The 14973-nt window shown below is 35.7% G+C and overlaps 2 protein-coding genes across 4 annotated transcripts; both read left to right on the top strand.

Moving 5' to 3' along the window:
* On the top strand, positions 1236–5809 carry LOC109726009 (2-methoxy-6-polyprenyl-1,4-benzoquinol methylase, mitochondrial). Of its 2 annotated transcripts, none has more exons than XM_020255439.1 (9): positions 1236–1355; positions 2079–2224; positions 2479–2605; positions 2711–2772; positions 3661–3816; positions 3909–4053; positions 4749–4820; positions 5222–5330; positions 5445–5809. In XM_020255439.1, the coding sequence occupies exons 2-9, from the start codon at positions 2128–2130 to the stop codon at positions 5544–5546; spliced, it is 870 nt and encodes a 289-aa protein (XP_020111028.1). In that variant the 5' UTR covers positions 1236–1355; positions 2079–2127; the 3' UTR covers positions 5547–5809. The 2 variants fall into 2 exon arrangements, with proteins under 2 accessions (XP_020111028.1, XP_020111029.1); XM_020255440.1 differs by having other exon boundaries at positions 1255–1351.
* LOC109725938 lies at positions 7132–13896 on the top strand. Of its 2 annotated transcripts, none has more exons than XM_020255344.1 (8): positions 7132–8114; positions 9335–9426; positions 9756–10456; positions 11090–11160; positions 11581–11670; positions 11762–11950; positions 12706–12807; positions 13373–13896. In XM_020255344.1, exons 1-8 carry the CDS (start codon positions 7752–7754, stop codon positions 13391–13393), a joined length of 1629 nt encoding a protein of 542 aa, XP_020110933.1. In that variant the 5' UTR covers positions 7132–7751; the 3' UTR covers positions 13394–13896. The 2 variants fall into 2 exon arrangements, with proteins under 2 accessions (XP_020110933.1, XP_020110932.1); XM_020255343.1 differs by having other exon boundaries at positions 12703–12807.

Genomic DNA, 14973 nt, shown 5'->3' with positions numbered 1-14973 from the left:
CTAATGTATTGAGGCGCTTTCTTTTTATCATCAACGTAGTCTATTATATATAGAATTGAGCTCATATGTTTTTAAAAGTATCAAGTCATTGGGGGTTTATAGGTTTTCAGTCCTTAGATTCAGGGAGGGCTGGATTAAGGAATTTGCGGTTAGGATGTTAGTGATTTTTTTGGATTAAGTGAGTGGTTGGTTGAATAATATGATCTAACAGGTGGAAATGATTAAAAAGATAAATTTAATGACGGAAAAGTTACGAGCATCAAGTGCTTCGCACTTTTAAAAGCAACTTAGCAGGACTCATTATATATATATTTTTGGTGCGTTAGCAATATATAATTACGAAAAAAAATTGTGAGCCTTTTTGGCTGGGCTAATGAAATTTAAATTTCTAAGGAGAAGAAGAATATATCTATGCAAATTTTTATTTGAGCTCTTCTGTCCAGCTCTAATTGGGTAAATAGTTCTCTAAAAATTATCAAATAAAAAATGCCCTTTAAATTTATAAAATTTATTAAGCTATTCGTATTGCTAACATTGTTATGGTAAAAAAACGGGTAAATATTCGTTTTATACAATTATACCTCCGTTTAACTATCATTAATATTCAGTTAATTAATACAAAAACTAAAATATAGTTAAACTATAAAACTAATGAGAAAAAAAGTTATTCTAAGTGATATAAATAGAATCAGAAATATTTAGCTATAGCAAGGTGCTCCAATAAAATTCTCTTAAAAATTAATAAGAAGGGTATTTATGCTTTTATTTATGAATTTATATGATTAATATTGACTTTTTTTTCTGTAATATTTTAAAGTTTTGAGGAATACACATAAACTTATTCCTAAATTGTTGAGAACCGACCCCACAGAGTTTTTAAATTTTAAAAATAGATATCAAAATTTTTATTTGTAAAATTAGACTATTCATCATTTTTACCAAACTTATGTATTTTTTATATCCAAACTTCAAAAAATATATAACATTAAACAATAAAAATAATTTTAGCATTTTAAAACAATAATAAATAATTTATCATATTTAAAAAGCGGTAAACTATTTACTGCATAAGACTAACTTTTGCAAATAAATTTTTTAAAGAGCTACTTTTATAATTATAATATTTTTTTAAGCCTATTAATGAAAAGGGTAATTTATTAATTAAAAGAGAGTTAAGGGGCTTTTTAGGTAATTTCGCCTCAAAATTTTTCGCCTCCCTCGTGGGTCGTCTTTCACCTCCCTCGTCTTCATACCTCCTCTCTCCTCTCTCTCTCTCTCTCTCTCTCTCTCTGTGACCAAAACCCTAGGTTGCTACGGTTTCGCCTCTTCCCCGAGCACGATTACTTGTCGCGTAGGTAAAGAGAAATGATTTAGTTTGAGTTGTAAATCTCCATGTGGTGGGATTTGATCCAGTTTTTGATTTAGTTTATGATTTATCATCATACCATTGCTAGAAACAAGAACGATTAACATTTTTTTAGGGTTCTAATATGTTATTTGACACCGCTAACTATAGGCCGTTTCTGTAATAGGACACATCAACTTTTTTTTTTTTTTTTTTTTTGTTAAACTGAAATTTTTTGTTAGATTTAATGGCTCTATATTTGCTGTATATTCGTTAACTGGTCCAGTTTCATTTGTTATTTTGTTGTAAAGTTATTAAAGCCCTTAAATTTGTGTGAATTTCTAGCGAAATTAATAAGAATCATCATTTTCTCTGACTAAAATCGCTTGAATCAACCCCAAAAAACAAAAAAACAAAAAAAGCATTAAGGGGGTGAAAAATGAGAGAAATGAGGGGTCTATTTCGAAGAACGAACCGACAGTTCGCGCAGATCCTTATTTGATAGTGAGAAAATAGGACACAATTTGACATCTTTTCTGCTCATTTGGTTGAAATTGTTGCTTAGTTTAGCTTTTGTGTTTACTTGCATTTTCTTTGTAAATTTCTTTCTTTTTTCTTTGGTCAGATTTTCTGCTGACAAGTAGCAATTATGGGTCATAAATTGTCTGATGCTTAATCAGTTGTTGCGTACTTCTAGTCCTTTGTATACGCCCTGATTTGTGTTTTTTAACAGCAAATTCTTTCTATTGGAGGAGAAGAAGGCTTAAAAGTAGAGAAACAATATGGCTTTGAGGCGGAGTGCAAGCAAACTGGTCGGAGATCTCCCGGCTGTTCTTTCTCGTAGTGCTGCTTTCCTCCATTCCCATGCCACTAGCTTTGGTAACAGCATTTCCCATTTCTCCCTCTCTTCTACAAATATGATTACCTTATTGCTTAAGATTATCGAATACTGAGGCCTAGTTTGGGATTGTTGTGTCTAAAAGCACCTGCTTTCATGCTTTGGAAGGCCCAAAAAAGTCCAAAAGCGCTCTTTCAATCTTCCGCCATCTAACGCTATAAATTTGTGGTGGGAACTCTAATTGTTTCGTAACCTTTTGTTGCCCGTGCTTTAAAAATTGATGACTTTGATGCAGGGTTCAAGGAAGTAGGAGAGGATGAGAAGAGCAAGTTGGTTGGTAATGTTTTTAGCAGTGTTGCTTCAAATTATGATCTCATGAATGATATGATGAGTGTCGGACTGCATAGGTTGTGGAAGGACAGGTTAGGGAATTTACTAAATGGTTTGTACTGTTTGCACATACTAGTTTGTGTAACCTTACTTTGGCGTAGCCTTATAGTTAATATTTTGCTCAATATTTCTTGCAGGTTGGTTTCAAAGCTGAATCCCTTTCCTGGAATGAAGCATCTGGATGTGGCTGGTGGAACAGGTACTCTAGCTCTGTTAATTTATCAATTTTTGTTGTTATAGTGGGGTTTCTAATACAATTGTATGTGCTAGCTGGTGTGATCATTAGGGGTGTTTGTTATTTGTCTCAAAATGGAAAACTGAATGAACAATATAATTTTGTTTGGTTATTTGGCTTTTGGTTTGGTTTGGTTTTCAAAATTTATATATGTTTTAGCTCTGATTGCTGTTTGGCTAAGAAACTATCTCAACAAAACCAAACCGAAACTTGAATAGTAGTATACACAAACATAGAACTGTATATCTGCCAAAAATAAATATGCTGCATTTTAGTTTCACAGAACGAGATATCTCGAACAAATTTGGATGTTTTATGATCGATCATGGCCATGCTGTCCAAATGAATAAATTCTTGCAATCAATCTGTCAAAGAAATCTAACTTAAAGGCAGAGCTTAAACCGAATAATGAAACCTAACTGGGCTTGTAATCCGTCTATCAAAGAAATCTAGCTAAAAGGAAAAGCTTAAACCGAATAATGAAACCTAACTAGGGTGAATTAATTCTGTGTTGGTTTGGCCTCGTTTACGTTATGATTTGGTTTGGCTTGGTTTTCAAAATCATTAAACTGGAAATATAGGTTCAGTTGAAAAGGCTGCTTAAAACCAAATAGGACGCTCTAACCTGCTGTCGGCTGATTTGTTGTGTTCGTGAAAGGGGTCGAAGGTACTGTAAAAGTTTATCTAGATCCCTTTAACATTCTTAAGAATCTCTATTCTCTTTCCTTTTTCTTTTCTTTTTTTGGCGGGTTTTGAAGGAACTGTTCTGTATTTAAATGATTTTGGCTCTCTTTGATTGGGAGTTGACTACTAATTGGAACATATATGTGCAACCTTATATTGGTGGAGCAGGTGACGTAGCTTTTCGTGTTCTAGAAAGTATAAAAAATGTGGGCCGTAGAGCCATGCAAGATGGTCTAACTGAAATAGAAGAAGATACACAGATATACATTTGTGACATAAATCCGCATATGTTGAACGTTGGCAAGAAGCGAGCTGTTGAACTAGGTGCAGATTCTCAACTTTTACTTTGTTCGTTTGTCTTATTTTACTATTCATACCGTAAACCCACTATTTAAGTAAACAATATTTGTACAAAGGTCTTGGCGAGGAGCGTTGCCTTCATTGGGTAGAGGGAGATGCTGAAGCTTTGAGTTTTGAGGACAGGTCTATGGATGGATACACGATTGCTTTTGGGATTAGAAATGTGACCCACATTGAGAAAGTCCTTGCTGAAGCTTACAGGTGGAATTCTTGAAGTCCTTAATGATGAAACTAAACTTTCTTGAACATGAATTGTGGTACATTTTTTCTTTTTCTGGAACAGCTTCTTTGTTCCAAAAAGCAACAGCTAGGCATTTGGGTAATGAAATTTCTGACGCTTGTGCCGTGGCGGGAAGCGACAATGAGCTTTCGGGTCCCAAAAGCAAAATCTCCAATTTGAGATTTTTTACTTCTACAACAAGTAGCTGTTTAAAGTGGAGAGTTATATGCAATATGAATATATTTCGAATAACTTTACTTAATAGCACTTTTGTAGAAACTCCAACCGAGCCAAATAGGCTCTACAATCTAGACAAGTAGTGTTGACAAGTATATTCAAGAACGACTCCATGTTTGTTAATAAATATATGTCATCCCACATAGCCGAGCCCAACTATTGGTAAATTAGTTCACTGAAGGAGTAAGTGTTGTACCAACAATCCAATAAAAATACTTCTGTGCATCAAGAACCCTAGGGAAGTCAAGAATTGCCATACCAGTGGCCACTTTTGGGCGCTAGCATAGCACGTGCCAGAGCCTCGCATCATTCCTATATCAGCATGCTACTCCATTCTGTTCTAGTGGCGGACAACTAGCACGTTGGCATGGTCCTTGGATGGGAGAAGGAAAGCATGCTTACTAAAGTTGCTCTATATCGCGAGTTTCTTCTATTTCAGGGTATTAAAGAGAGGAGGCAGGTTCTTGTGCTTGGAGTTGAGTCATGTGGACATCCCTATTTTCAAGCAGATGTGAGTTTTCCTTGATACATATAATAACAAAATTCCCGTTATATTTGTATTATTGTATTAGATATTTTACACATGTACTATCCATGCAGAACCATCTATTTACCAGTAAACCTCTATAAAATATAAACTTTCATATTTGCCCGTCGAAAATGCCCCCCCTTAAGATAGATGATGTTGTTACGGTATACATATATATATAATAGTATATATATATATATATATATATATATATATATATATATATATATTGTTATTTTAAAGTTCCTGTTTGTTAACCAACTTGTCATGGTATGAGAATTTATCTGTATTCAGGATTTGTTCATTTATGAGGTCAAAAAGTTCTCTCCTGTCGCTGAACTTGGCCGTGTTGTCTAAGAAGTCGTTAACATTTTTCTTCGCAGCTATGATTATTATTCATTCTCGATCATTCCAGCAATCGGCGAGCTAGTTGCGGGCGATAGAGAATCTTACCAATACTTGGTCGAGAGTATCCGACGGTTCCCTAATCAGGTGAAACCGCGAAAGTAGAAGAAATATTGTTAGGGCTTTTTTGTTTTTGTTGTTGTTGTGCACACTTTTTTCGTCACCAATTTTTATCTTTATTTTCCTTTTGTGACTGTGTAGGAGACATTCGCGCGAATGATAGCCGATGCAGGTTTTCAGAAAGTTGAGTACGAGAATCTTGTTGGCGGAGTGGTCGCCATTCACTCTGGATTGAAGTTGTGAAGAAGCATCAAATCTCCGTCGAATTCATTCGCCACCGTCGCATTAAATTGTTTCTTTTGTTGTAATGAAATAATTTCGGCGCTTTATGTGCTACATAACACCTTAATTTTACTGTAGCTCTAGATGAAGTGCTAATTTGTAGAGTTTAGGGCCTTTAATTATATGCAAATGATTCATCATTTTGATTGGTTTCAAAGCTTTTACCCCAGTGTGGTTTTATAATAAAGTCTTAAGAGAGAATATGTATCAGTAAGTTTTGTGCATTGATACGGATGTAAATATGTTTTTTTTTTTCTTTTTTTTTTTTTTTGTGGCATGCATAGCCCTTTTAATATGGAAAAATTTCTAAATAGCATTAAGAAACTTGCTACTTTGGTGCATGGTCTATAATTAATGCAACTCTAACTGCTCTTTTATTTAATGAAAATTGATTCCATTCACTTTTATTTCTTCTGATTTAAATTATTTTTGTCAATTAAGTTGATAATTCAGTTATCTTTAATGTGAATTTTGTTAATTATTAGCAAAACTGTACAATGTTATTTTTCCTGAGTGAAAATCATTATGCTTGTATTATTTACGCCCAAGGCGGACAAAAAAAAATTCTGTCCATTCGGTGGTTCCTGTGCTTGCACGAGCCGACTAAAGTGGCGTTGCCGGAGTGTGACATAACAGAACCTATGGCGATAGCACCAGAAGCATCTATACATTGGTGCATGACAACCCAAAATATATATTAAAAAAAAAAAAAAAGGTATAAGTTGACCCACTTTTTTTTTTTTTCAAATTAACTTTTTGGAGCTTTCAAAACCCACAGCTAAGTGACAGCAAACCCTAATCAAAGACCAAGCATTTCCTTTTCTTAAAATAAATAAATAAATAAATAAATAAAATTTAAATTTAAACCAACCAAATGTCACTATAAAGAAAATATTGGGTTTATACACCCCACCTCAGTAATCTTTTTCCAACAAGAAACCACATGAATGCCAGCCTAAGAAGGAGCCCCACAACTTTATTGTCTATAACAACATATCACATGAAAAGTTTAAGATTATTGCCTAGACCAGGTGTGAACCAAACCGCTCCAGAGGCTGCGTTTGGTAATAGAACAATTAAAAGAATAAAGTACTTATCCTATGTATTATACCAAATTGAACTTCTCTGCTTTTAAAAATACCAAGTTGAATCCATGATACATGAATTTCCGATCCGAGTTACAGTGTAAGTGTGAATATAAAACTATAAATTTGATAACCAAATACATTATAGCATAAAAAACTTTAAAAAAAATTAATTGTTTACGGCCCAATTTAATCTCGAGGCCCATCAACACTATTAGACAAAATAGAATTAGAATAAAAGCATACAGGGATATGTGTACTTCTCTGTCTTCTGATAGGATCTGAACAATCAACTCATCGCCATATGTGCAACGAAATATCTCACCATAGATAACGCAATTTTTCGATAATTCCAAATTGGGTCTTAGTGGTCTAGTCCACTAAACCAGGTTTAAGACATACACCTCTTCCTTCAACCTTTAATTAATAAGTGGATTCCTCTCCCCCCAAACTTTACTCTCTCTCTCTCTCTCTCTCTCTCTCTCTCTCTTTTATGCCCTCTAAACCCAAAAAAGCAAAGCATAACTCTTCCCCTGGGATAAGATAGAGAAAACCAACACACCATTTATTCTATTCCCCTTCTATTCCACTCTCTTCTCCTCTCATATATTCCTCTCACCCACAAAAAAAAAAAAAAAAAAAACGATAAAAGATTAAAAAAAAACTCCCCTTGAACTACCCCTACTCTTCTACTCTCTTCTCCCTATTCTCCCAAGAATAACTTCTCAGAATAGCTTCACCAGGGATAAAAGAGTAAGGCCATTTTTAGGGTTAGTGTTCTACTCCCAACAACAACTCTAACCCTAGAATTAGAATTACTGTAACCCTAGAATTAACTTCTCAGAATAAGAGCATTAATTTTTAGGGTTAGTGTTCTACTCCCAACAGCAACTCTAACCCTAGAATTGGAACAACTGTAACCCTAGATTAACTTCTCAGAATAACTTCAATAGGGTTAAGAGTAAGAGCATTTTTAGGGATAGTGTTATACTTGTACTGCCCTTCAAGAACAACTCTAACCCTGGGATTGGAATTTCTGTAACCCTAGAGTTGGAATTGCTGTAAACCCTAGAATTGGGCTATGTCGTGCCCGGAAAACGCTTTCCGGTACAATGGGACGCAGTGTGCCTGCGATCCCGGGCACTACCTGGTGAATAAGAGCTGTTTGCTGTTCAGCGGTGATAGCCGGGGGTGGGTGGTGGGGTCGGGGGTGTCAGCGGAGCCGCAGTTCTTTCTGACCACGGTGCTGTCGCTCGACAGCATCCGGCGGCTCACGCAGTCGCAGGCGGTGCTCCTCGAGGTCACGCTCGTCACCGTCGTCGCGTGGCTCGCTTTCTGCTTCGCGGTCCGGCTCGGGAGGGTCGACGGCGGGCGCAGCACCTGGTTCCGCATCCGGTGGTGGATCAGCCGCTTCGACTTCACGTTCGATACCCGGCATTGGCTGGTGAGGGTTTCTGCTTTGTGTGCTCTTCCCTGCAGAACTGAATTTGAGTATAATTCAACTTTTATGCGGTGAAAAAATTGTAGTTGAATTGAATTCCATTCTGTTTTGTTGTTCGGAAAGAGATGGAAAATTGTTTAGATATTGTCGTGTATCGGTCGCCTCGACTTTGCATTCGATACCCAAAATTGGCTGGTGAGGGTTTCTGCTTCACGTGCTCTTCTTTGCGGAATTGAATTCGAGTATAATTCAACTTTTATGTGGTGAATAAATTGTAGTTGAATTGAATTCCATTCTGATTTGATATTGTCGTGAATCGATCGCCTCGACTTTGCATTCGATACTAGGCATTGGCTGGTGAGGGTTCTGCTTTGTGTTCGCTTCTTTCCCGAAATGAATTCAAGTAGAATTCAGCTGAATTCAATTAGAAATGAATATAATTCTGCAGATTGAATGTATAAACTGTAGTTGAATTGAATCTCATTTATGTTTTATTGTTCGGAAGGACACGGGGAATTGCTTTAATTTGTGTATTTTCCTATTTTACCTTTAATTTGAATATAAGAATAATAATAATGACTATTGTAGCTAACACCAAATGAATCCTCGCCAAATCCGGCTTTGAAAATGCGGAATTTGGTTATATCATGTGAAATCCCACCAAGTCCTTCATAATCTATTAAAATACCATAAACTAATGATTCCGAGCAATAGATTTGAGGAAACTAGAGTTACCGTATATATTACATCAGTTGCGAGCTTTTAAGCCTTGTTTGGATGTCGAAATAAGTTATCCTATGATAACTTATTCGGTATGAAAACTTTTTTTTCTGTGATTTGGTAGGATATTATATTTCACCGACAATGTGATTTATCTTATTCTGCAATATGGTATCCGCTCTAGATATATGAGCATACTCTTTATCTACCAAATACTCCGTGCTTCTTGAATAAATCAAAGAGATATGCTGAATAAGATTTTCATGCATCCAAACAGAGCTCTAGTAAATTTTTCATCTTGACTGTTGATTGATGTTTCCTTTTTTACATAATTGAGTTACATAATCCTTTCTCTTACCACATTTATTCCTAGTCAAAAAAATTTCGAGTGATCTTTCTTTTCAATTCTATATTGAAGAATGTCGGAACCGTAATGTTTCTCTTCGCTCTGGTATTGATATGGTCAACAGCCTTCTAACATTATATCTGTTTCTCTGATGTAGGAAGACCAGCAGGTGGTAGTGAAAAGAAAAACAGAGTTAGGTGGAACGTTTTCTGTGGCGAGCTCGATACTGTTCATCGGTCTATTGTCTGCGTGAGTAATCGAGATTGTTACTTGTAGAGCTAATTATAAATTAGTGCCTCAAGTTTGATCCTAAATTCAATAATTTCCTCAGCGTCGCAGAAGTTTTTTCGCTCATAGCGATGTATTCCTTCCGCTAACTTATTGTCAAGATGCAACAGCGGCATTATCGTTAAATTGACGACTCAAAAACTTCTGCGTCAGCAAACTTTACTGACGAAACTGGTATAGCGGATAGTTTCAGATAATAGATTGATGGATGGACTTTACTGACGAAACTGATATGATTTAATATCTGAGAGTTTGCTGAAAACTACATTTAGTATTTTTCCTTTTGGCAGACTTCTATATCAAGTCATCATGAAGCGAAGCATCGAGGTGCACAAAATTAGACCCGCAAACGCCCCGGATTTGTTATCATTCGTCAACGATCTGGAATTCAACATAACCGCGATTTCTAGCATGACTTGTTCGCATCTGCGTGGGCCTCGCACTGTAGTACTCGGTACTCCTGGATTTATCGATTACAGGGTCTTCCCTCTGTCAAAATACATGAGCTACAGTTGCCAAAACACAAGCATGGGGCCGACCGTATCTGTTAAATGCAGCGGTTGTCGGATTCCTTGGAGAAACCATTACATTTCGTGGCAGTTTGTCGACCTCCCAAACGACCCCGCTACTGCCGTAGGTTTCCAGTTCAACCTAACGGCGAAAGATCATGGTGATGATAAACACGTGAGCTTCGTTAGCGGCTCGATAAAGTCCGAGAGCTCTGCGGATGATCAGCCGAGAACTTATAGAGGGCCGGATTTGAACGTATTGAGGGTTCAGTTGTTTCCTCAGTTGTATCGCAACTTGCACGACTTAAGGCTCATACAGCCTCTGCTCCACGACTTCATCCCGGGTTCTTTTTTTTCTGATGTTAATGGTCTCCGGGCCTCTCTCGAAAATCCGAGGGATGGATTGATAAATACTACGTTGTTCGTCAGCTCTCTTTCTGATTATATAGTGGAGATTGATAAGGAAAGTGTCATGGGACCTGGTAAGAACTCTTATTTGTTTGCGATATGATTCTTTATACTTCTTTTATCTTTTGCTTTTTCAAATTGCTAAGGATTATTATGAAAAGCCGACTTTTTACTCGCGCATTCGCTTTAATGTGTAGAAGGAAAGAACTCTTTTGCTTGCTAGTAGCGTTGTTAACGTGCTCCGATTCATCTAAGAAAAAGAACACAGTATGTTGTATAAAGATTAAGAAGATACGAGGACACGAGAGATCGCATCGTATTGAAAATCATACTTCTTTCGAATCAATTCATATTTTTTGACTGGAATTTAGTTTTGTAATTTGTTATAGATTGCCGACTATTTCTTGTTGGCGCCTTTGAAAGAATTCCCCACTTTATGGTGTTGTTCCATCTTTTTGATCAATTTTATGGTAAATCATAAGGTATATATCTTGATGAGAATTTTGTTATGTTTATTTAGTGTTGCGTCACGCTATTCTACATGCTATGAACTTTTGTTACCTCTACACGTTTACAGAGATAATTTTTGCACTAAAATGTGATTTTTTTTTGCCCTTTTTGTGTATGAATTCGGCATTGTTATTTCTTCTAGATATCATCTGATTTTTGCATTCAAATTCTAACTCTGGCTATTCAATTTCACGCAGTGAGCGTCCTCGCGAATATCGGTGGCCTTTATGTTTTCAGCTTGGGAGTTTTCCTTTACTTACTGGTGCAAGTAAGTAATAATCCCTTCTTATGATGCATGATGCATTTGTATATCGTTTTTTTATCTCTGTTTCAACTTATTATGTCGTAACGATGTCGACAATCTTAAAAAAAAATGATACTTTTCGACAGCGCGGTTGAGTTTAAAGTTTAAACTGAATAGGTTAAGTGTTGTACTAAGTATACTAGAGGGCCTGTTTAGTTTGAGATTTAGCTTTTCATCGAGCGGTATAACGGATGGCACATATTCACCTACGAAAATGTAATGCGCCAAAACAAACTTGGATTATCATTATTCCGCAGAAACATCCGATAGTCCTAAATGCAAATATTTTTAAAGCTAATGTACTTTTTTTTCTTCAATTCAATACCAAATCGGATATCTCGAATCTCAGATAATTGCATCACAATACTTTGATCCTCTTTTTAGTGCGAGGCCAGAGTAAAAAAGCTGCGTAACGAGGATGCTGTAATGCGAGATATTCGAACTCGAAGGCGTGCTCAGAAGAATTGGAACAAGGTACTCGAGTTGTACTCATGGATCAACATTTGTATCTCTATTTCTTTTTTAATAGCGAAGAAAAATACGTTATTTGTTTCCGTGTTACCAGCTGAGGAAATTTGTCATGTACACCTGGGGTCTCAACGACTTGGATCCGAGTATCAAAAGCGGAAATCGGCCGGACGGGTCGATAATCGCTTCTCTTAGTTGTGGCAGATGTTTACCCAGGGAAAAATCTTCGAGTCGTATGAACTCCTCTTTACGACTCGGCAAAAATAATAATATTCCAACTGAAGAGGTACAATGTTTTTCGCATTATGTATGTTTACGGGACATACACCATACATACAGACAGACACACATACAGAGTTGAGCTGGAATGCTATCGGTAGTATATAGGCTCCGTTGCCATCCATTTGTTTTCGATGATAGAATCTCCAAATTGACAATCGACATCGTTGAACATGATCTATACCACTTGAAACATCTAGAAGCGAAATTTCACGCTTGTTCGTTATTATTCACTTATCCATCAAATGGACACAAAATGAACTGCTGAAAATGAATATTCTTTAAGAAGTGATGATAGGAATCTTGTAATCAAGATCGAGAGTATAAATCTTGTTCTAAATAGTTTAAAGAATTTTCTAATCAAAATTCAATTGATTTGAATATTTTTACACCACTAAATAAGAAAACGCCTCACATTGATCATTAATATTACAAATTTTGAAACCCTTTGATCATTAGGTCAATGATGTCGAAAAAATTTGAAAATTAATTTCTAGATGCTTTAAGTGGTATAGATCATGTTCAACGGTGTTGATTGTCGATTTGGAGACTGTTTCATCGAAAACAAATGGGTGGCAACAAAGCCCGTTTGCTACCGATAACATTTCAGCTTAACTCCATACATACATACATACATACGTACATGCATACATACATGTAATTCGCACTATGTAATCGTGACTAGAAAGTACATAAATACACAAATACATGTAATTCGCAATATGTAATCGTGACTGAAAACAACTATATTTCCTGAAGCAGAGTGTTGATCCAGACGCAGTTCCTGTTGAAAGAGTTGGATCAAGTTTGGTTGATAATTCTGTTGGCACTCGTGGGACATCGTCGCATTCAGAGGCCGAGCATGTAAGCTTTACCTTACAAATTCATTCTAATCTTAATTCCAGAACGTAGATTTTTTATGTTTATGTAAATTCGTATTGCTAAAACTCAATCGAACATTTAAAACTTGCCATTGTAATTTAGGGCTAAGTTAAATCTTTTACTGGGCCGTGAAAATCATAATTTGGCTAAAATTTGGGAAACTCCTAAATGTCTTGTGTTACATCATCTAGGTAAAAACGAATAGAACTTACTTGAACTATGGACCGGTTTGAGCTGACTACCAAAGTTTTCAAAATTTTGATTTATTGCCTAACCTTTCAATTTGTTCGGTTTGAGTCTATCATTGGCACTTGGACTCTAAAATTTGAATACGCCGTTTATTTTTACAGATTAAGTTAGTATACTTACAATCAATTTTCGTAACTATAAATTTTGAAGTCAAAGTACTACTGACTGATTCAAATCAAACAAATTGAAAAGTCGGGCAGTGAAGTCAAAATTTTGAAAGGTCGCGTAGTCAACTCAAAATGATTCATAGTCCATCCATCATTTTCTCGTTCTAACGCCATAATTTAATCTCTCGCAGTCCTCCCAATCAACTGTGTAATGTAATGCTTCTGTTCAAGGATCCAATTCCAAGGAGTTCTCTTCCATTCGACTCCGTGGAAGCATAGATCACCGTTCCCCAGATCGGTAAACATTTCATTTTCGCGCCCAAAAGTGCGACAGCTTGCTTTTGCTTCCAGGGGATCCAACTTCAGTGGAAGTACACATTCAAAGTCGAAATGAATACGAATGAAGATATTACAAATCAAAGGGTAGATAATCACGCGCTCGCAAGTTATATTCTGGAGAAAGCGAAGACAATGACAGGCGTCGTGTCGCTGTTGCGAAAAATCCCATGTGAAAAAACTAGTATGTCAGATGTAGGTTATTTCCTTGTGAATGATCTTGTAATGTATAAATCTATGTTTTTCCTTTGTTGGTTGTTCTTATTTGTAACAATAGATGCTGTGGAAAAGTGCTTTTAGTTGTTTCCATATATGCTTCATTGTTGGTCATTATGGCCTACTACTATGTGAAAAATTGCCCACTGATTATTGCTCTCTAGTGACCTACTGGAATGCTTATACAAGAAGGGGCCAAAAATAATTACAAATACAGTATGGATGGAAATGCATGTAGCTGAAAATACAGCAATTACGACTACATGCATCCTGTTTGGTTGGATGTAGTAGAAAGTACTACAACTACAAATAATTTGTTTAGTTGCGTGCAGTTCAAAAATAATTTTAAATTTTATCATTATATATATGATAGTGAGATTATCTCCAATGTAAGAAACTATACATATTTTTTATTTAAAAAATAATTAGGGAGGTAAATTTATCTTTGCTTAAAGTTACTCTCTCCAACTGCTATAATTAGAACTTTGGTCAATTCGAGCGTAGTTCCAACCAAACACTGAATTTATATTTACATACAGTTACAACTGCAGTGCAGTTACAACTATATGCAATCAAACGGCCATGAAGTGCTTTTTGGATAAGCTGACGGGCTTTACCGTTCTTTTTTCTGCCTAGCAGCTTCTGATTGAAGCTAGAGCTAAATTTTTAAAAGGTAAACTTCAGGTACCACCCATGTGGTTTCGCACTTTCTCACTTTAATACCCTGTGATTTAAAGTGTATTAAGTTAGTATCATGTGGTTTCATTTTTATCTTTTCGTTAGCTTCTCCGTTAATATTTTCTTAAATTATATACAAAAAGCTTCAGATACTCCACCTAAATTTATCGAATATTCACTTTAGTATCTTTATTTTTAACTTTGTCACTGATTTAACAAAAAAAATTAGTGGAATCGATAATAAAAAGATAAAAATAAAATATATAACACTAAATTACTACACTTTAAACTACAGAGTACTAAAGTAAGAAAGTATAAAACCATGTGGGTGGTATTTAAAGTTTTCTCATTTTTAAATTGAAACACTTGTATCTTTAAAAACAACAAACTTATTTTTTTAATTTATGGCGAGTCATGTCGTATTACGTAATTTTCAAATTAAACAGCTTTTGGCTGTGTTAGTTTCGGATCTCTTTTGAAAACACTTGATGCTACGTTTGATTACGATAGTGTCGTGTTTGAAATTGTGGAAGGTAAGATTTAAAAAAAAAAAAAAAAAATT

Source organism: Ananas comosus, linkage group 20 (genome assembly GCF_001540865.1).
Source record: "Ananas comosus cultivar F153 linkage group 20, ASM154086v1, whole genome shotgun sequence".
NCBI classification, from domain to species: Eukaryota; Viridiplantae; Streptophyta; class Magnoliopsida; order Poales; family Bromeliaceae; genus Ananas; species Ananas comosus.
The sequence above is the reverse complement of the archived record's forward strand: the minus strand, read 5'-3'. Positions and strand labels throughout refer to the sequence as shown.